Raw genomic sequence first — 23,096 nt, 5'->3', positions numbered from 1 at the left:
GACTGGAAATTTTTATTCTGTGTATATACAGGGCATTGGAAAAGTTGGTTTAAATACCATTAATCATCTACCTGATGTTTCTGAAGTGCTGTATATCCAGCTTTTCATTGCAATCAAATTGGTTCATTCCTTCCTGCTCGTGTCCCAAGCATGTAGTCAGCGACTGCTTTTTAGACTCCATTATAAAATGGGTCTGGCCATTTGTTCACAGAAAGTATCATGCCTTCTTCTAGCCTGTGATATGTTTGACTGTTCAGCATTTGCTTGGATTTCTTTTGGAAATTCCTTCTCTCAAAAATGTACAAACGTTTGAAAACTTATCTAATCCTTTATGCTACATTGCCATTGCTACAGGAGCTAAGACAAAAGCTAAGAAATGCAGAAATGGGCTGAAGGTAACCAGACTCTTTCATTGGTTTGTAGCCCAGATGCTGATGGTGTGATGGCAGAAGCTTTGCTCACATTCTGGTTCTCCGCCACGGATTCTAGAGAAGTCTTGAGACAAAGAGTTCAAAGGATCTTACGGAGGGGACTGAAAAAATACACAGGGCCTCTGAGAATAAATGTCAGATCTTCTACCATCTCAAGTAAGTATATTACATCTCTCTTAAAGGTAGTTCTTGTAATTTTCTAATTGGTAGGACTTCATTTTTCTCCTTTTGATGATAGCTGTTACTGAGTCTGAATAACAGTCTTTCCTGCTAAGTAAGTTAGAATAAAATCAGCAGCAACCTATAACCCCTGTCCCCAAGTTTTTCAAAAATGTCTTAAATATGGATAAATGGGAGCAGTTTTGTGACTTTGCAGTACAGCCTCAGCTCTCCTCCAAACTGTAGTACCAACTTTATGCTACTATCATGGTAGTGAGTAGGAGCCTTACCACAGTGCTTCAGCACACAACAACATAGCCACGCTCTCTATGTCTTTGCTTCTCTGAGGAGCCTGAAAATGCAGGAAGTATAGTGGAGAAACAGCCAATGCACTGAAAAAATAATATTTGGTGGGATGATCAAAATCCTTGCAAGTTCCCTAGGGTAAAGGGAAAGAAAGGGAAAATGTTCTCATCTACGTGACTTCTCGGCTGAGGATTCTATCCCCTTCTTTGCAAAGCAGACCTGCATCTGCAGGATACAAAAATTAACTGCACTATCTTCTCCACTTCAGTTCTGCTACAGAATTATTGTGCAGGTATAGACTCTTGTTTCTGTCTTGGCTTCAGTTATATGTAGTCAGCAATTTTTCTGGGTGTCAGACTTTTCAAGAATGAGTTGCTGGTTGACAGAAAGAGCCAGATACTTGTTACATTTTTTTTTGCAGACCTGCTTACTCCAAAGCGCAAGGGTGACAGTATAGTACGTAGGTTGGTACTTGCTGCTTGCTTTTCCACACCAGACTACTTAACTCAGCAGAGATATGCAGAGGCTAGACGGTTGTATTTAGAGAACAACCTGGGCCAGATTCCATGCTGGATGGATCCAGACTTCCTCCCGCTCAGAAATAAGCAGGAGCAACTTCTTGTTCTGCCTCTCAGTGCTTGAACTGGGCACATTGCATTGGGGTAATGCAATGAAACTCAAATATGAGTTGTTACACACCTGTTGTTTCTTGATGGCCAACCAGTCTTCCTCATTGGAATGGCTTAGGATAATAGGTTACATCCCTCCGGGCAAAGAGTCACCATTTCCCTGCAGTGTTGTTTAAATGCCAGTAGCTCCTGTTCAAAAAAGTCCACAGGTAATTTCTCCCAGATAGAAATACTGCATGGGCATCAGAAAGATTCAAAGAGTTTTGGGGTTTTTTAGACACCCAGGTCATGGGTTATTGAATTTTGAATCTTCAGTTTAATTTGGTGCCTAACATAAAGGATAAAATTGTAAGGAGTACAAAAACACTTGTTAAAAAAAGACAGTGATCTTATTGAGTTATCTGATTAGCTGCTTTTATTCAGTCTGGTAAATGTGGGAAGTGACTCAAAACTGTTTTAGTTGACCTCAAACTGCACCAGGGCTGTTACAGTAACTAGTAGATAGTGAAAACACTTTCTGATATAATTGAATCACAAAGTTTTCATTAAATATTTAGTCTCAGTAAAAGATGGCATCTCTGTGTTACTTTATCAAAGCTGTGTGATAAACTTTGTGTTGCTTTTCTTATCTTTCCCAGCCTAACAATAAAGCACTGACTACATAGGTCAGCTACTCACTACATTGTGCAACTGTTACGGGTGACACAAAGGAACATAAACAATACTTTGACATTTCTAAGAGACAACAATAAAAGGTTGTCCAAAAATATTTTTGATCTTTCTTTGCTAACATGATTTCAGCAGTGCTAAGAGACTTTGGCAAGCTACTATTAGTGTTGCCTTTTCAGAAAATCAAGTTGACTCAAGTGAAGAGTATAGAATGGAGCACTCCTGTGGTTTTAGAGAACATGCAGGTCTCAGTTTATAACACTGGTCTTATTCCTCACACCAGGGAGAAGTGACAATTTTAAACAGGTCCTAGAAGTACAGAGAAGAATCTAGGTTTTGCACTTCCTACCTTTTTCTTCCCTCCTGAAATATCCTGTCCACTACTAGTATTTAAACCAAGGAAACCTAAGAAACCCTAGATTTTTATCATGCTCTGCAGGCACCTTTCTAAATCTTGCTTCATTGCACCTTTTTGCCAACTGTAGCCCCTGTTTATCCTGAGGCAATCCCAGAACATTTTCATAATGACTTGTAAAAAATCATTAACCTTGTAAAAAATCATTAACCTTGTAAAAAATCATTAAATAATCACCTTATCAAAAGGTTCTGATTTAGGGGCCATGATATAGCTCAGTTTAGCTAAGTATGGCTAACCAGGTAAACAAATGCAGGTCAGACACTTATTTATATTGCATGCTAGGGGGAGTCTGATTAAGGGAACCTCCTTAAGTCTTCCTCCCCCAAAATAATCACCTTGTTCAACAGCATGTCTCAACCTGTCAAAAGTATTTGCTTCAGAATCAGCTCCAACAAACTCCTCCAAATTGGGTGCAACACTTGGGACCTTCAGCTGCAGTTCAGTGCACCACTACAACATTAAGCACTCTGTCAGCTCAGGGGCACAACTTGCTTTGCCTCTGCAATTCTGAGGATTGGAAATAGAGAGGTGAAAAAAATCTAAACTGTCAATGTTTTATGAGTTAATTTTTCTTCAAAAAGAGAGCTTGATCATACATATGTGAAAAAATAGTAAATGTGCAAAACTTAAAGGAAAACAACATAATATTGTCTCTGGTTTGTCTCTCACTAAAACAGTAGATTTTCTTTACATAGGGCTGCAAAAATATGTTTCTGTCAGGGTATCTTCAGATGTATTTCTACTGAAGTTCCTGTTTTCTTATTTAGCTAGACATCATAGTCCCTTGGTCAAGGACAGTGTATGTCCAGATGTTCCTTCTGGCTTTGATAGAAAATAGGAACTGATAAAATTCTCTGCACTTGTGTACAAACCCCATAGAAGCCCAAATATTTTTCAGTGAAGAATCAAGCAAACTAAGTCCTATCTTCTCTGAACAGCAGTACAAGGGCCATCAAAGTGAGATATCAAAGTGTCAGATGACTTGGAAACACCCATGTTAGGACTTGCTCTTCCACTAGCACTGCAAGGTGTTGCAGTTTGTGCTCAGTATAGTTCTGGCATCAAAGAGGTCTCCTACAAGGCTGATGTATTTTCCCCAGGGTTTCTTGGTTGGAGGTGGAGTCACCTGACAACCTGGATCCCTAGGAAACGTAGTGTAGAGCAGCTTGCCAGACTATTTCCCTTTGTCAAGTAGGTTGGAAGTATCCCAAAATGTATTTTTGGGAATGTACTTCTGATGTCAGAAAGCAACTGGTTGCAAGATCACTGGTGCTGTCGAAAGTGAGTAGGAAGCATTCCCACCTGTTGCACAGCCAAGGATTTTGACCATGAACAATGAGTCATGAATTGGTTTTGATCAACAAGTCAACTGTTATTGTTTCTATTTATCTGGAATCTGGGGCTTGCTAAGGCTCCTAACAACTGCAAAGTACAGAACCCGGCAGACAGATTCTTACTTCTTTATGGAGTCTTCTGTGGGAGACATGCAGATGAGTGTCTGACAGGGTTGATGAGGAATGTGTCACATCAAATAATGTATATAGCAGTCTAGATTTTTGCATTTTACCAGCCACAACAACACCTTGGGGGAGTGGAACCAGACATGCATCTGTATGTTGAGAAGCAGTGGAGATCTGATATTCTTCCACTTTCATGCCTTTAGTTTGGCACAAGGTGGTACATTTCAGTAAGAATCTAGAGAGGATGATTGAAATGGGAGGGACTGAAATGTATTTTAAAATGAATATTTTGCAAGGACATTCTTGTGATAAAGGAATTAAGCAGAAGCCCGACTTCTCAGATGACCCAGACAGTTTAATTTAATTGATTTTCTCACTCAAATCTTGGTTTTCCCTTTCTTTGCTGTGCCTGCAGAGGTTGCAAGTGATTTGGGCTGCCCTTAATTTAGTGAGACCTTGACTGCATCTGGGACATGAATGTAGGTCAGAAAGAAAAAAAATGCTAAAAACCATATCAGTTTGGATTCATGCCACACAAGTGGTACCTAGCAGACCCCTTCTCGGGCTGCAGGACAGCTGGATGGAGTTGTAAGTATGCTGTGAGGTTGGACCTCTGTCTGCCACATGGACAGAACTGAGATGTGGTTGATGGGAGATGGTGGGGGAGTCATATATGTGAGGACAGGTCCAGTGAACATCAGTAGGGAGGGAACAGCTGGGTGACAGGGACAATTAGAGGCACAAAGCATTTGTCTTGTCTCTACCAGGTTACTCTACCTTGCTGAAGGAATGAGAATTGCATCACCTATATCTAAGCAATGTTTTGCTATTTCTACCAGGGTGCCTAAATCTGGGGAGGTAATTTCTCTTGAGAGAGCAGTGAGAGTATTGGAAGGTTAGTGGGGAGACATTTTAGGATGTGTGTGCTACATAACCACACAAGAGCATGACCTTCCTGTTGCTCCCAAAGATCGTGTTTTGCCATCTTTCAGGAAATTCCTGCAGTTCCTTTTGGGTACAGTTTCTGGAACACAACTGAATTTGCTCTTCCCTGGTCTCACTCCCATTTCCCCCCAGTACTTCAGATCTTCATAGTCTTTAATGTAATTAAAGAGCATTAGAGTAGAGCTACTGTCCCCACCTCTGTCTACTGCAGGACAGATGTGCTCTGTGACATTCCTCTCAGCTGCCCAGGTTGGTGACCTACTGAAACTTGCCAGGGATCCTCTTTTTGCCCGTATGCACTGTTGTTACCCTACATAACACTGAACGAGGTGAGCCTCCTGTTTCTGATGCACCTAAGAATTTCATAATTCCTTTCAAGGTAGTCGTTATTAAAATGTGGCAAAGGACAGCAGGAAAAATGCTTTCTCTGCTCCCTAGTGCACTTCATAAAACTGTGCTTCAAATGCATGTCCAAGAATGTGTCATGACTATTGAAGTACATACTTTTTCTTATTTATGTTTACAATCCTCTCCTCCCTCTCCTTTTAAGATACTCTCTACCTTGTCTTCTCTGAGTGAAAACACAGTTTAGACAAGCAAGCTGTGGGAACTTGACGTAACAGAGAATGAAACATGCAGTTTGCCTTTGAGACTAGAAGTTATGTTTTCACATATAGAAAATCACGTGTGGAACCCTTTATAGAAAATCAAGTTTCTTTTGGGAATCAATATCTGTGAAAAATTACATAATTGGGTAAAACTATCAGATTTTTAAAATAAATTTATCACCTTTAATTTTGTAGCCATCTCTGGCCCTTTCTACACTGAAAATTCATAATATCCTCTTATAATATATTTGCTTGCCTTGCTTGCACTATGCAACATTCTCTTATGTCACAGGGTACTGCCTGTTATTTTCTTTTTAATATAAACACTGAACTCTGTGGCTAAAATGAAATGAGGCAGTAGACAAAAGACTGATTCTTTGATATCAGTGACACTGATATTATTTAGAGACATGGAAAAGTGAGCACATTTTTCCATAGGAATCTCTGAATCCTTCAGAGATAAAATGTCACATTCACTCTGCAGGTAGTTATGAACATGCAAACATTTAGATGGCTGCCAAATAGATCCATGGACTTTGGGCCTTAACTGATTATTGCATACAAACAGTTACCAAAACAAAGATGCTTTCCTGTTCTTGCTTACTCCTCTTTTCCTTCCATGTTTGCTCAAGCACATATATTGAGGAGTAAAAAAGTTATTTACTGATCATTTATTAACCTTAAATAGTAACTGCAAGTCACTGTTCTCACTAGTCAGAATTAAAAAACTTAAATGTGTTGAAATATGTTTTAGAGTTATTCTGTTTACTAAATTTGCAAAATAACTGTAATAACAAAATTGCTTCTCCAGTTGGAGAACAGAGCCCTCTTCTGAAAGATGCAATCCCTAAATTGTATTTCAGTAGATTGCTGTGATTTTAATTTAAACATTAGTTTTCTCTTTTATGTTAAGCAAGCTTGAATTCAATAGCAAGTTCCATTTTAGTGGTAGGCAATGCATGTTCAAGTGGAACTTGTTCTTGTTTACAGTAGAAGCCTGAACGCTGTTTTCCTAAATGTGGCATGAACAACTACTTTTGCAGCCATATGTGGTTGGGACAAGAAATGACACTTTAATTGTTACTAATTGATGCTTTTTCTTGGTAGTGCAAACAACTAGGGCAACTAGTAAATGAGCAGGGCCACGAAATTGTCTCTCGAGCCTTACAAGGGATTGCTTCAAGGCAAAGCTTGCAACATGCTGGCTGGCACAGTGCGAACAGCTGTGCTCTTGACCAGGCCAAAATGTGAAGCCAGTAACAAAGGCAGGCAAGCCTCTAGCAAGGTTAGCCAGTAAGCAACCTGATTTTCAGCTGTATCGTGTAACCCAAAGTGCTTTCTGCTTTTGATGGGATCTACTGTGGGCTTGGCTTATATGAAAATAGTGTCAGTTAATTCAGGTTTCCAAACACAGGTGTGTGCTCTGGGTTTGGCACCTTGGTGTTTGCATCCTGGGTATTGTGCCCTTAATGTCATCTGTCCAGATTTGCATGATGGGTTCCCAGGTCTGCTGCCAGACAGACTTGCTTTCACCTCTTAAAAACTCCCTTTATTTTGAGGCTTTTTCCATTGCTGTGGTGTTTTCATCAGTACTTGTGTTTTAGCTCCCAGTGTGGGATAAAGCGTAAGGGCACTTTATATGGCAAATCTTTAAATCAATGCAATGCCCCTCCCCTAGTGAATACAGCACTGAATTTTCTGATAGGTGTCACTGGCCTTTTTTGTTCGGCAGTGGGTGGATAGGACAGTACATCAGCTGCATAGTAGGGATTTATTATAAAATATCCTGAAATTCAAAGGTGTACAGACTTGCAGCGTATGTGTGTAAGGCATGTTTCTCCAATTACACAGAAGTCAGTTCAACTGGAAGCAATGGGTGAAATTTTGCCCATGTGAGGTTTGTACTTTTTTCCAGGTGCCTCATAAAAAAGGCAAACAGAGATATAGGCAGGTGTCTTGCAGAACACCTGTGTGACTCACAGCAAAACTCGATGCAGTGAGAACATGCCAATTGAATTGCTTCCGGCACTGCACTTGAACAAGCTGGTTGCTCCTTTTGTCTTCTCGATGAGCTTTGCAACATAATGTAAGTGTTAATAATTGACTGCAGGCTTTATAATTAGGCATTATGAGGTAAATGTCTCTCCACCCAGAGAAAAGCTAAAAAAACATTGTTATCAATATTGCACTTACTGGCAAAAGGTCCTCTTTCATTTTGAATTACTTTTGTTGATTTCTTAACAGTTTCCATCTAGAATGTATTAGTGATTCAAATGATGAGCTAGTTCTGAAGGTTGCATGAATTTCTAGGAAAATACTGGATGCTTATCATAGTTGAAATTAAAAAGTAGAGACAGATTTTTCAAAGCACTTCTTGCCAATATAAACCTACAGGTGAAGTAGCCAAATCCTTTGCATAGCTCAGCAAACAGTGGTATTTATACTGCTGCTGAATCCTTCTGCTGACCTAGCTTTTACTCTCTGGTATCACTACATTTTGATGTAAGGGATCTTGGAGACAGCAAGCCATATTATCCATGGAAATTCACAGAATACAACTAGCATTCCTGAGATGCAAAAGTACTTGCCCTTTTAGTCTTTTCCTCCTTCCTTCATATGGGTTGTGAAAGTACAAATGAGAATTTTTACTTTTACTTGAAATGGGACCTTGCAAGTAGTTGCTTGCCCACTGGTAAAACTTAGTTATCTTTATTATGTGAACTGTTCCTGTCCATAGTGAATAAGACTGTGTTGCTATATAGATGTCCAATTTTACCTCATCTCCTATCCTTACAAAATAAAGCAGCGGTTGCATGCACATATGGCAGCCCTAGCACTGCCTTTGCTCTGTAACATTCCTTGCAGTCAAGCTGTGCATGTACCAGAGTTCTGTTTGTTTTCTTTTCCTATAATAATCTGTTTAAGGTTACATTAAGAAATGAATGAGTACACGTCTAGTACTGGTGGATTGCAAACAGGCAATTCATCCTGCATACCTGAAGGACTGTCAAGCCCGCAAGCAAAACACACGTGATACAAACCCAACTGGCGACGACTATGAGCCAGAGCCCTTTGCATTCAAAAGAGACTCCTCCTGACTTGGTGTGGGTTTGGATCAAAACTAGGATATTATTCTGTATAGCAGCAAAGAGATATGAAGTTAGTGGTGAAGGACAGGGATCTGCTGAGAAAGGATGTCCACCCACAAAATATTAACTTGTTGAAGCTGTACAAGGATCTATATAATTTAAACAAAATTATAATCTATGTAATTTAAAAAATGTATTGAAACTGTGGGGGGGTTAAATAGTTTTTATTATTTTTTAATATATATGGTATATAGTAATACAGTATTATTTTTAAAATAGTTTGAATGCTGGAAACTACAATGGTAGCTGTAATAAAAAACAGCATTCTGGAAGGAGGGGGATAGTTTTAGACTTTGAGCCAATGCTTGTTATTGTCAGCATGAGCAGACTGTATTATCAATAAACATACAGCTTGCATGTTAAAGAAGGAACTGTATTTCCAGACTCTGCAGTGCCATGTAATAAATTGCTATTAACTATCTATTTTAGTATTAATAGTGTACCAATAAGACAGGAGAGAGTGAGCCATTGCAATTGTAAGCTTGCATTGCTGCAGTGAAGGTCACAGAGTGAGAGTACCAGACCTCCTCTGGCCCTCACACTGGTGTAAAACGCAGCCAGTTGATTTTTTTACAAAAAAATGGAGCTTTAAAACTTTCCACTGCAAAAATTTCTCACCAAGAAAATTGTGGATTTTGAGTAATACAGGACTTGTTTTGTCTCTACTCCCCTCCAGAAACATCAGGGTCCAGCAGGATGGGCAGGATGAGTGCTTGTTGCTCAGAGGATACTGGCCAGAGAAAAAGCAGCAGCACTGCAGGGAGCGCAACAGCTAGCATGAGAGTATGATCACGTATGAGCTTCACTGGTTTCTCTAGCAGCCCCTTCAGCCATGCCTCCTGTGGAGCCCTATACTCAAATAGCTGCCAGATGGGACAACCATGCAGATGGGAAACTTTGTCTGTGCTATCCTGGCCTTACCCTGACTGTTTGTTTGTTTCAGATGTGGAGCCAAGAAGAGCAGAAGCCCTCTTCAATGACAGTAAGTAAAGTTTTTTAAGCATCAGAAATGTCCTGTTTTAAAATTGTCATTAAGAGTCTCTGAGCACTTTTTCTGGCCCTTAAAAGCTTTTTCTTATCCCCCTGTCTAATGAATGTGACTTTGTATTACACATAGATGAACTATGTGTTTAAAAAAACTGCTCAGTTTATAAGGAAGCCTGTTTTATTAGTGTCTTCTGGTATACTTAGGAAGACTGGTTTGAAAACAGTGGTGATGAGGTAAAAACCCCTTACAGAAAAAGTCCACACCCACTGCAGAGTTCCCTGGTCAGTTTTTTTTTTTTGCAGTGAGATGTTCCTTCTGTTAAAAATATCAGCAATTCTGTGAGGAAAGAACAATGAGAAAAGAACAAGTGCTGAGGGCTCTATGGAAATTCCCAGGGTTGAGCTCTAGAGGAGACACACAGGTCCTGTTGCATAAGTACCTGTGGCATGGTTCTGCCTCCAGTAGTGCTTGTCTGGAAGGTATAAGGTACCACCTTAAATGTAAACCCTTCCGTAAAGGATCGTAGGACCTAGCTACTGAGGACTAAGCACTGTAATGTCCACGACACTTGCTTATCTACTAGCCTGATCCAGTTGCTGCTGGTAACAGTGAGAGCTTCTATGATGTGTTTGCTTAATTGTGCACTTGGATATGCAGAGACTAAGTCATGTTTCCATATGAAAATGAAGACATTTCAGATGACTCCTAGGTATACACAGTAAAATTGAATGAGCAAGGAGGACTTCCAATAAATAAAGAAACTTAGTATTTTGGGCTAGGTGGCTGCTTTAATGTCAGGCACAACAGTCCTGTCAGTCAACTTCCCTAATGTCTAGCTGAAATTGGGACCTGGACGAAAACTGGTGGGTCTTGGTCCAGGTGAAATGGATTTAATGCTGTTTTGATAGGAAGTCTGTTCATTGAGGAAGTTTCTAAAGCTACATAGGAGCTTCAGTTGCTCCTGAATATCCTGAGTTTAGTTGCTGAATCTATGGATATTTCCATTTTTCTCTGCGTTTGGATGATAATACTCTTCTGTGTCATGGATGCACACCATGTTGAAGATGTCCATGCCTTTGTCACATCTGATTGGAGTAGTGTGATGCTCTTTGCTGGAAGTGCCTCTCCAGGTCCACTTGCAGACTTCAGTGATCAGTTACATGTTTCTAGGTGACATCTTGCTGATATAATTTGTGTGCATGTGTGGTAAAACCCCATGGCTTGGATCATTCCTGTCTTATATTTTCCTTTTTTTATGTTTTATTCTAATGACAAATTACCTGGGGCACTAAAGTTGGCAATCCCTATATTTGGGAATTGTCTTTGATGTGTAATGAAGGTTTTAATTCCTGAATTGGGCTGCTCATGCAGCTAAGCCTGAATCTTTGACCATTGTGGCTTTCCATAATAGTCAGTTGTTCATTCAGGCTTCTAATAGAATGGGTTGTGCATGAGGAGCTCTGATTTGTGGGTTGGTGGATGGTATGTTTTCTTGTTGATGTCAATACTGTTAGAGAACCTAGATGGTATGTAACTTTACATATGTTTTCCACAGACGTCGGCAGGAATATTTACTAAACAGCAGAACAGCTAATACACTTTTTCTCCTTTTTGACAGTCTGTGGGTTACGGCAGAATAGATCGGTCAAGTCAATGGCAAAATCGTCATCTTTGCGAATAGTTGGTGGATTGTCTTCTGCAGAGACTGGGGACTGGCCATGGCAAGTTAGTTTGCAGTACAACAACATCCATCGCTGTGGTGCAACACTCATCAGCAACACGTGGCTTGTATCTGCAGCTCACTGCTTTAGAGAGTAAGTTCCCATCTTAGAATCTGCAGCGGAATGTGCCCCTTGTGTATCACGTTATGTGGCTTTTCAGATTTGCACCACACCCCTGACTCTTTCCCAAGGGAACAATTTTGAAGGAGAAAAGTCAGGATTAAGCAGACCTATCACTTGAATGTTTCAATGAGAAATTAAAGACTGACCCTTTGGAGCAGAACTGCCAATTGTATGGGTGGAAATCAGTAGTCACTTGGCATATTGAGCAAAGAAGAGCAGAAAAGGTAATGTGACTGAAATGGTGGAGTATTGTTTCCCGTTGCCCTACGTATTTCTTAAAGGTGCTCCTTCGTGTTACATGAGGTTTCTGCCACAGCAAGCTACTACCAGTAGTTATCACCCCATCTTCCTACCCCTCCATTCAGCCATGCAAGCCCAGCATTTCTTTGTTTAAAGCATGGCAATTGTGAAGCCAGGGGGCATTGTAAGATGGAACAGCTGATGGAACAGATTATCAACATGCAAAAACAGTAAGAGAGGAAGAGTTTTGTAGCAGAAGAGCTTTTTGATTTGATGAACACCCTGTGGCCACACAATGGTTAGATCAGGGACAAGGAGCAGGAGAGGAGTACAAGACTGTGGTTGGGGAGGGAACACAGGATTGCCCTCTTCTACCAGCAGCCCGCAGTTCTGTGGGAGACACTGTTATGGAAAGTGATGGAAGCCATCAGAATCTAGTAGGGAACCAGCTAGAAGGAGCTTTACAATAAAGGTGCCCAACAAACTTAAAGTCCCAAACACATATATTTACAGCAAAATACTTACAGCACTCTTACTTTTTGCAGCATGACTCACCCTCAGAAGTGGACTGCTACTTTTGGAGCTCTTTTGAAGCCACCAAGCTTGAAACGATCAGTCAAGACTATTATTATTCATGAAAAGTACCTCTACCCAGAACATGACTATGACATTGCACTTGTGCAGCTCTCTAAACGAGTCGAGTTTACAAGTAGCATACACCGTGTCTGTCTGCCTGAGCCATCTCAGACTTTTCCCTACAATATTTACGCTGTCATAACAGGCTGGGGAGCACTTACCAATGATGGTGAGTCCTGAATCTGCCAGGTGACCTGCATGGTATGTAACCAGTGGCTCTGATCTGCTACTTATTTTGATATAACTTCTGTAGCCATATGTTATATGGCAACAAGCCTAATGCTTTGTCTATAAGCAATAGGTTTGTTTAATATAAGCACCACTTTCTTGTTCTAAAGCTAGAGTGGACAAAGGCAGAGCTACAATCCACTGAGGCAGAAAACAGGAAGAAGGCTGTTCTGTTTTCCCAGTCTTTCCATTTCATATTGTAAATTCATAAGACATGTAGTCCATCCATGCATGTATTTATATAGAACCTAAAAAATTATTTTCCCAGCACTAATTGGAAGTTACAGATAACTCTGTGGGCTTTCAGGTAAATGTGCAGATTGAGCTGCAACTTACCCAAGCTCACGCCCTTACCACGTCACACTAGGAATAGATTTAGCAACGGAAAAAAGATGTCTTCACTTCGTATCATCTGCCCAAATTGCTAGGTAATTTGTGTTCTGTGGTACCATACGGAATATGTAAAAAATATATGTCTTTACACTTAAAGCACTATGTACCATGCAATCATTACTTCTTTCTTAATGATACGGTTCCCAAGTGATTCTATGTACATTTTCCTCAAGGGCCTAACCTAGACAGGTTAACAAGCAAAACCTCCACAGTAAACCAAGCCAGGCTGGTCCTCCATCAGAGAATATTAAACACTCTTCCTGTACCTTAACTACTGTAAAATAATTCTGTTGATAAATATCCAAACTGTATTTTCTCTTAGGTCCAGCTCCAAATGCTCTTCAAGAAGCAACAGTGAAACTTATTGACTCAAACACTTGCAACAGGAAAGAAGTGTATGATGGAGACATAACACCCAGGATGTTGTGTGCAGGATACTTGGAAGGAGGAGTAGATGCTTGTCAGGTAATTGTAGCTGAAAATTAGAATGGAAAACTATTTCAATCCTGGCTGCAGTATCTGGTTGACCAAATCTTAATTGACTGAAATTAAATTCTGAACTGGAATTAAATTCTCACAGAAATTAAATTCTGGACTGGATCATATCATAATAGATCTGTTACGAAGTGATCTTTGGTAACGCACTTGACTCAGTGCAAGGAAAACTGTCTGAAACAAAGATAATTACAAGGAAGCTAGGTGTAAGAGAATGGGAAGGAAATGTGTGGTGCAGGTTTGCAAATGTTGCAAGGAAATGCTTATGTTCAAAGAAAAATATTTCCACAATGATCACTTTTAAAAACATAATTTCTATATATGTTATTTTCAAAGATTGTCTCTTAAGTGCTGGTTCAAAACAGGCCCTTTCCTGAGTCCCAGTCCTACAGACCTTTGCCCAAAGAAAAGCTCCCTGTAGCATAAGTCTGAGAAGCTAATTGCTCTGTTCCTGTCTGGCTCAGCATTGAAGACACCAATGCAGAAGGGTGCACCTACTGTTCATTTCAGTAATTCATTTTAGTGGGAGTTGGGGATTTGGTCTGTTGTATGAGGATTGCCTTGCAGCCTGTAAGGTTTCCAGTTTATCTATTATTACCATGTCACATTATTAACAGTATCTGAATTCAACCTTTGAAAGAGGTTAACATCTTAAGGAGACCAAGCTCCTGATGAAAGCTCCAAGCAAAAAGGAGATCCAAGCTCCTTTTTGAAATGTTATTGCTGCATGTGACTAAAACAATTTAAGAATAGCAGTTACTGTTAAAAAAAAAAAAAAAGTTCCTGCTGGCTTAAATCGCTGTCTATATTTGTGTTTCCCTACTTTGTATGAGGAAGAAGAAAAGGCAGGTGCGAAGCAGTGTTTCACAAAACAGAAAAGAAGCCTTTTTGGGTTTTTTTACTGTAAAACTATGGAGACAGAGGTCAGGAGGTCCAATGGCAAATAGGAAAATGCCACAGACTTCTGATTCAAGTTTCAGAAACAGCCTCGCTCCTGCACAAATGGCAGCTCTTGAAATATTGCTTGCTTACTTCTCTTATTGTATAGGCCCTTCTGTCTATGGAGAGAATTATGTTTTCTCATCTGATTAATTAAATATTTTTCCCCCTCCTCTTTCTCTAGGGGGACTCTGGGGGACCACTGGTTACTCCAGACTCTAGACTGATGTGGTACCTCGTGGGAATAGTGAGCTGGGGAGATGAATGTGCCAAACCAAATAAACCTGGAGTTTACACACGGGTGACTTATTTCCGTGACTGGATTACCTCAAAAACGGGCATCTAATTCAAAAGTAAAAAATAGATTTAACTACAGAGACTACGTGTAACTCATATTTATCTGTAATTCTGAAAAGGTTTTTTTTAGTATATATAATCCTATATAGTTTTGGTTGAAGCAACCTTAGCCCACAGCAAGCCCTATCTTTGCTGTCAGAGATTCTATCCCCTTCTGAATTCATGTTAAACGTATGAGATTGTCTGCCTCATCTTTGAGCCGTGAAGGTTTCTCACTTACCATAAATTATGAACTGACATCATTACACTAACTTTCAAGCAATATCAATTTACCTGCTTTATAAATGCAAACATTTTCCAGGGGAAAAAAAAAAGAAATTTTTCTTCAGCCATGGCCGAAGTCTGCAGCTGAACCTTCTTCCTCCAGTGAAGCAAATGCTGTCACAGCTCTGTTTTTAGCAAAGTGAACCCTTGATTATTAGTCTTGTTAGAGACTATCATCTGCACCAACTCCAGCTGAGACCCCGGATGCTCACCCTGCTTGGTGGCCTTGGTAACTAACAGCGGATCAGCAGGACTGAGGGTATGTCCTAGCTAAGGAAAAGTAGGATTTCTGTGCTTGCAGTAGATAGGAAGGGAAAAGAGAAAATATTGATGTTCTTATTTCACAGCACATTTTTAACAGGAAATTTTTATGTGGATTCTGTAAAGTTCAAGTTACTTGAAGGTATTATGGTGGAAGTACTTCATCACAATGCTGTGCTGCTACCTCTGTACCTGTTGTCTTCTAGATCTACCCTGTTCAACACCCAATTTGCTTAAGATGCAGAAACATAAGCTCTACCCAAATTGGTAAAAAGTGTGTCCTCATGAACAATCTCCCTGGAAAGAAATAAGGCATTTAAATTTGTGTTAATGGAGAAATAAATATTCACCACAAACTGGAAACTACCTTTTTTATTCAAGAAACAGCATGCTTTTCCAAGGGCATGCCAGCCAGTGGAAACCATCTCACTGCAATGAAAGCAGTCTTGCTTCACTGATGAATTCAGCTCTGCCATGAATGAATATGATCTTGAATATGAATACGTCTTATGAGGATGAAGAGTAATTTCATATGAAATAACAGTCCTGATAAGAACTTCAGAGTAAACACAATCCTTATACACCGACTAAGCACTTTTCCTACCTCTGTGCACGACCTCTCATGGATTGCTGGTGGAAGAGGGTACTCTAAAGCCCAGGTCTTCAATACGAGGATCCAAAATGTCACTCCAGTACTGTCATCTGCAGTCTTTGAATGGCCACTGGACTGCTTAGGCTGTGAATGCAGGACTCATAAGAGTCTGTATGAGACATGAATGAAACTGCAAGTCCCACAGCTGCACCTACTACAGGTGAAAATTTCACTGAATCATCCTGCTTCCCCTGCTGTTCAGGACTGGATTTCTCCTCATTCCTCCTACTGTGCAAGCTCTCCAATAATCAGCATCCTTGGGAATGAGATGTTTGGTATTTCTTGAAAACTCACACCCTGAATTACAAGCCTACATATGGATGGAAAAGCCTATGTTTAAGCCTTGGTGGTGGAGGAAGAGGTTGTCTTATTGCTGAGCTCCTTCCAGTCTTTCTGTATATCTTTTAAATTTTGGTAAAAGACAAGATGCCTTATCTCAAAAAGAAATCTACTGAAGGTTTTAGATTGGTTTTGCTTTTGAAACAGTAGTACCTTTATTCTGATTTTCCATGTCATTATAAAATGAAAAGGATCTTGGAACAGTTAGGGGGATAGTTAGATGCAGCAGATCCATTTCCTTAAGTTATTGATGAAGTTTGTAATTTATGCACTTTTGAGTTGCTGCTATTTTTCAACTAAGAATTTACTCTAGGCCGGGTTCAGTTACAAAATAGAAACTTCATTGAGTTTTGAATTAGGTCACCTGAAAACACTGTTTTCTTCTAGTGTTCAAGTCCCTTTTTTTGAAAGCATCCTTTGGAAAGAAAATTACGTCTAGTTTTTTGTGCCTCTTATTGCTTTGAAAGTGAAAATTATGACAAGTGCCCTTCCTTACAATAAACTCATGAATTGAGATAGAAGGTATAAAGTTCACTTTCATCAATAGCTGGGGCTCTGTTTTGCACTTAAATCTATCTTTTTGCATAGCAAATGAAGGGGCAACAATAAAGAGGTGAGGCCCAGACTAGACACAGCCCCGAGAAACTGGTTCCTACCTCACACTGCAAGTGATGTGTATATGCAATACCTTTAAAATGAGAAAGGCTGCCTTTATTTCAGATTTTCTCGCAAGAGGCTAAACAGCCAAGAGGTGTGTGGGAGAATGTCTACCTTACTCAGGGCCCTGAGCCAGCCAGATGCACTTTTCATAAACTTTTAGCAAACTGTCTGGCCTAGGTTTGTCTTATACTCCGTGTCAGTGTTTTATTTATGATGACTCTGTTTGTTTTCCACCCTACAATAAAACAAAGAGAATATTGTGTGATTAAAGAAAAGATTTTTCTTATTGTCAATGTTTAGATTTATCAAGGATTTAGACAATATAGAAGCAATGTTTCATAACATTAAATGTATTTAAAAACAGCTGATCCTTTTCTGTTCTTTTGTTTTTGCTTAATAATAATCAAGCTAAATTTGAATATGACACAAAATAGATTAATTTTTCTTTATTTTATATAAAATGATTCTAGAACTGCAGCTCTCTGTTCATTTCCTGTACTAGGAGTGGTTTTGTTTTTAACAGTGGTTGGAGCTTCGCAGATGTTTCAGCAAAGACAAGGTGGGACATTTGCTTCTCTAAAATACTCAGAGGTGAATTTCAGTTAAGATAGCACTACGCAAATTTGAGAATGGATCTGAAGCTTCATCCAAGAATTCACCAGCTTGCTTCTGCCCTTTGAAAAACCTCTTACCTTTGTGATATTGCATTCCTGAGAACTCGTTGTGGGGAGCTCTATGCAGCTTGTACCAATTCTCTTGAGATTTCCCAGGTAGATTTAAAGCACAAAAAAATGTGTTCCAAGCTTCTGCTTATTCAAATTGAGTTGTTTGAGGCTTACACAATGCTACTTTTCAGCTTGGAGCAGAAGTAGGAAAGAAAGAAGAGTCTGATTGCACAAGGCCTAGTCATGTGATCAGGTCTAGTTGAATGACATCAATCTGCCATTGGGATGCCTTATGTAAGTAAAGCTTGTAGAGACTTCAATTCTGTATCTGCTGTTCCTGTTAACAAATTAGAAGAGTTGAGAGCCAAAAGCCATTATTTAACCCAATGAATGTTTATCTGGCAACTTTCAGCCTGTATTAGAGATGCACAGGCATGGAAAAGCTGGCTCTTGCTTTTGGAAATACATTCAAGCACATCTCAGTGTGAAACCAGCTTATGTAATTGGTGCCTTTGTTTATCTGGATTTATCAACATTATTAACATGGTTTCTAGGAAGGTGTCACTTGCTAGAGCAGCTTTAAGTGGCAAGATCCTTTGGCCCACCCCACTGGGAAGCTGGAGTCCTTTTAAATATGCCATCAAAACACTCCTACACTGCATCTTGTGCCAAAAAGAGGAGACAAAGCCTTGCCAGGCAGCACCTTGCTCCTTCAAGAGCTGATGGCAAGCCATAGCCTATGGCAGGATGTTTGGAAACCCATTGAAGGATGTTGATTTAGATTTATGGTAATTTCTGAACCAGCCTATGTGCTAAACTGAAATATGTTTGCCTTAGTATTTTCAAATAACACATTTTTAGAGTTTTGTCTTCTAATTTGCTTACTAACTATATTGATCAGGGAAACTAATGCATCTCCCTACCCCCCCCCCCCCCAAATCCCCACGTTGGGGTCCACATGAAGAACGTGACATCTCACATGGAAGTCAAGAAATTAAAAGACTAAAAAAAAAAAAAATCAGTGTCTTGGATTTTCCCACCAGATGGAAAGGAGATTTACAGCTATTTCAGCTTCAGCTCCTTTTGAAAATACTGACTCTAAAGATGTATTCAATACCTGCATGCAGAACAAATCTACAGTGGATCTACAGTAATGCACATAAGCTGAAGTTAAAGAGATCTGGGACATGAGTAGGTTTGAGTCTAGAGGTGGTGGTTTGCTCATGGCCACAGCCACATTCTGCTCATTGCTTCAGTAAGTCAGTAAACTGAGAGCACTGTTTCCTACCTTTTGCCAGTATCAAAAGCTATAGTTGATTTTAATATAATACAAACATGGAGCAGAGATTCCCTTTAAAATTAATTTATTTAGTGAAATTTATTGATATTTTAATGCTATATATGTTTTTTTACAAAGAAGGCTAAGTGGAAAAAGAAAAGTCAAAGGGCTCCAGATGTTTCCAATTTTGCAGTCTTGTTTTGATTTGGTATCATCAACCTAGAGGGTTCCTGAGTACACCATCTAATTGGTGCATTTGGAAACGAGTTTCTTTGGCTTCTGGGGTAAGCAGAATCTGTCCACTTTTATTTGGCAATTTATCTTAGAATGCCCATATTCATGGTTAGTCTTTGCTTTGTTACTGTTAAACAATTAGGCAAGAATTAACTGGATGTTGTTTCTCCACTTAGGCAAAAGGCTTGTCAGTATTTGCTATGACTATGCAAAATCTGTTTCACGTCAGATGACTATCTGGAAATGGACTGTTATCTTAAAAAACATAATGACCTCGACAGAAAGATGGTAGGTAGAAGATTTTTTTATTATTATTTTTCAGAACACATTTGATGGGTAAGATCATGAAAATAAGAATGGTTGGTTTAACCTTAAAAGAAAAAAAATTAACAGGTTCATTTTTAGGAAAGAAAACAAAAAAATTAAAAGGCAAAAATCACTGACAGTACTAAAAATTAGCCAAGTGACAAAAACCCACGAAGTTGACAATTTTTTTGCTGTCTTTAAACTCTCCTTCATTTTCCACCCCAAACCCATGGGCACAGGGACTCCTGGTAATTCTGTTCATTAGATACATGCATTCTTTGAAATTACTATATTGAAATAATGAAATTAATTCTTGTATTTTCGATTTTTTATATATTATGTGAAAAAGCTACAAAGCAAATATCAGCCTTAGTATCAATTCCTTTACTAGTAAGGATTACATTCGACATCCTGAACGGCTTTCTCCCTTTATCCCGTCTCTCAGACCGGCATTTCAGACTTCTAGTGGCCTCTAGTGGTTCTTTGAAATTTGCCCACATCTTCTCCAATTATTTCTGCTTGTCGAAAAAGCAGTGTAGTAGACAAGTATTTGCGTAGCCCAAATATGTACGAGCACTGTGTTGTCCAGACGCTCTTAGTCTTTCTTACCAATTGAGTACAAAGGCTGTGTGTGTTGTTGGACTGAGGTGTAAATCTTGAGGGTTGCTAGAATTCTATTAGAGAGAGGTAAATGCCAGAATAATGCACTGGATACTCACAAAGAGAAGAAAACTTGGGTCTTCTTGCCCTTAGAAGTTCCCTAAACCCCTAGATACAGATAAAGAAAAAAGATAAAGAAAAAGCTTGTGGGGTTTTTTTTGTTTGTTTGACTTTTGTGTGTGTGTGTGTATGTGTGTGTTTGTTTGTTTTTTTAACTTGTGTACTGTAGGATCCAGGTAGTTGGTTGGTTTGGTTGTGGTTTGGTTTTTTTTCCTGAAGTTATAAATATTTTAAAATACAAGGTGACTATTCTGTATACCCTGCATGAAAGGACACTTTTCAGTGCATGAATCCCTATTCTAGATAAGATGTGCTAATGGTATCAAGAACGATTTAAACTCCTCTCACCTATCCCAATGATTAGGGGTGACAGAAGGGAAGTCAGGGTTTAAGGTGAAGGGAAATTAAACTGCAAGATGGGAAGGCGGGCAGTGCTGCGATCTTAATAAGAGTTTGAGAGAGAAAATATTAACAGGAGATTATGTTGGATTTATAGGAGTGGTGTTGAGTTTGTGGTGGTAGCAGCACGGTGACTGTGGCAGCTTGCTCCCTCCTGGTTGGTTGCCACCAAAAATCCGAGAGAAAATGTTTCCACAAGCCTACACACCATATTGGCACGGGATGTACTTTGGGTTTGACTACTCTTTGCCAAACCTCCTCTTTGGCTTTGGATACTCCCTAGAAATTCCCAGTTTGGCTCCCGATCCCTTTTGAATGAAACTCTGCCCATTTTTGTGTTAGGTGACACCATGCTGGTGCTGTCCTGCAAGATGCTGAGGGGGGGTACCTCAAGAGCAGGGCCCAGAAGCGCTCTTCGTGGTATGAAGTGGTCATGCTTGCACCAAAATGGGATTTTTTTTTTTTTTTATTTACTTTTAGCAACACGATGCCTTACTTCTTGGGCAGAAAACAGTGTTTTTTTAATAGATTCTGCGCCTCCACTTAGGCGCTTCCTAAATCGCCGCTCACTGCCGCCATGTCTCGCCGGACGCGCCTCCACGGAGCAGGCGGGGCGGCCGCGGCCCGGCCCCTTATGTCGGCGCAGGCGGGGAAGCGCCGCGGCACCGGCGCCGCCGCTTCCCACCCCTTTCCTGCCTCTTCCCCCGCCGCCGCCGGCCGCGCTCGGGCCTGGATCTCCGCGCTCGGCCGCCGCGGGGTGAGGGCGGGCAGCGCCGGGGCCGCGGCCGTGGCGCGTCCGGGGTGGTCCGGCGGGGCGGGTGGAGGTGCCCAGCGCCGCAGGAGCCGGGGCGTCGACTGGGGGCTGCAGCCGCCAGGCTCTGCTGGGACCCGGGTCGGGTTGGTTTCGGCATAGGCGGTGGGTTCTGTCTGCGTTTCCCGCTGCAGATCCGAGGTGTCAGTGTGCCCCCGTTGGCCCGGCTGGGCAGTAGCTGTGGGTCTGAGCGTCCTCTCTTACGTTCTCTCTCTCTCTTCTCCGCCGACTGAACAGGGAGCCTGCATCGGCTGCGATCGACCGCTGGAAACCCTGGATAGGTGGGATGAGTCCAGGCCTCCCTGCCATCCCAGCGTGGTGAACAGCAAGTAGTTACCACTGCTTCAACCTGCACTGATTGGAGGTAAGGAACACTGTGAAACCAGCACACCACTACAGCTCCTGTGCCTTTGCTGCTCTTCAGAGCGTCTTAGCCCTTCTTGGTAACATGTAGTTTCTCAGTTTGTCCCTGGGTTATGTGACACAAGCAGCTGAGGCTTAAAAAAATTAATTACGCAGTTAAATACAAGCTTGGCATTAAAACTGATAGCGTTGGCTTTTAACAGGAAATAGACAAGTGTATAAAGGTCGAACCTCTGGTAAGAATTAGGACATAATGTTAGAATGGCTTTTTTACATGCATTTATTTGAAACAGATTCAATGCTGGTTAAACTAGAATGAGAAATACAACTTGGATGCGGGAATACATTAACCAAAGTTTGTCCTAGAGTCACTTGACTATAGTATCATTAAGTCCTCCTTGTCAAAGGATCTGTTTTGCTGTACTTGATGGATACACTGGCAGCATCTCAGTGCTGTAAATGGGAATGCAGGAGGAGAATAGGGAATTAAGAAATGTATGGGAAGAGCCACTGTCAGACAAGTCTGTGAGATATAGGTGGTGAAGGTTTTCTTGTTGGTTGATTGCACAGCCTAATTGTTTACAAAAGACTGTTTGGGAAGGCTCGTGCATTGAGATGGCAGTCAGCAACCACAGCTGAGAAAGCTGAGAGTTTTTGTTCAGGGGTAGATCACCTTCCCCATCCTATTACCACACTCATTTTATGTTGGATAGTCCCAGAGTGTCAATGCTGTTTGTGGAGTGGGATTGTGGAGGGAGCAGAACAGCTCTAGGACTGTTTTTCTACTCTTTTACAAAATGATGCTGGCTTGCTTTGGGGGGAATTTCCAGTCTTGTATCCCAGGCAGTGACTAAAATGAAGGCTTTTTTTTAAGCAGGGACTGTAGCCTGTGACTGTAAGATGTGGTGTGTTGCGCTCTGGCTTGAGATCTAGGTCCTAGGATGGTCTAGTAACAAGGGCATTGCTTGTCTTCAGCCCTTGTGTAGGGGCATGGGAGCTGCTCTGAGTGGCTAGTGGTGTAGATTGTGAAGGAGGTGCCTCATGTCGATTGTCCTGTGTGCCAGCTTACATGCAGGAGTTACTGTCCACTCTGTGGAAGAGCTTAGCTTATGAGATTTGTGGCCTGTGTCCAATGTAGCTGTCTTGCTGTGCTACTTTAGTGCTTTTCAGGAGATAGAGTTGTCAGCTGTGTCTGGTTTCCAAGGCAGTTTGTAGGGAATTGAAATCAGCTGTGTGACCTGGAACCTCA

The 23,096-nt window shown here is 40.7% G+C and overlaps 2 protein-coding genes across 2 annotated transcripts in view; both read left to right on the top strand.

The window, feature by feature from the left end:
- Positions 1-14,883, top strand: part of LOC113943786 (transmembrane protease serine 11E-like) — a 39,758-nt gene extending 24,875 nt beyond the window's left edge. The window contains exons 5-10 of the mRNA XM_027636013.1: positions 424-587; positions 9,718-9,756; positions 11,381-11,576; positions 12,392-12,651; positions 13,426-13,568; positions 14,722-14,883. Coding sequence (XP_027491814.1) covers positions 424-587; positions 9,718-9,756; positions 11,381-11,576; positions 12,392-12,651; positions 13,426-13,568; positions 14,722-14,883 — 964 coding nt within the window. The remainder of the gene's footprint in view (positions 1-423; positions 588-9,717; positions 9,757-11,380; positions 11,577-12,391; positions 12,652-13,425; positions 13,569-14,721) is intronic.
- A 6,428-nt stretch (positions 14,884-21,311) lies between these two features.
- Positions 21,312-23,096, top strand: part of UBA6 (ubiquitin like modifier activating enzyme 6) — a 30,834-nt gene continuing 29,049 nt past the window's right edge. Inside the window, exons 1-2 of the mRNA XM_027635583.1 lie at positions 21,312-21,430; positions 21,722-21,848. The gene's annotated coding sequence lies outside the window, so the exon portion shown is untranslated. The remainder of the gene's footprint in view (positions 21,431-21,721; positions 21,849-23,096) is intronic.

Source organism: Corapipo altera, unplaced genomic scaffold (assembly GCF_003945725.1).
Source record: "Corapipo altera isolate COAL_440 unplaced genomic scaffold, ASM394572v1 22b, whole genome shotgun sequence".
Classification (NCBI taxonomy): Eukaryota; Metazoa; Chordata; class Aves; order Passeriformes; family Pipridae; genus Corapipo; species Corapipo altera.
The sequence above is the reverse complement of the archived record's forward strand: the minus strand, read 5'-3'. Positions and strand labels throughout refer to the sequence as shown.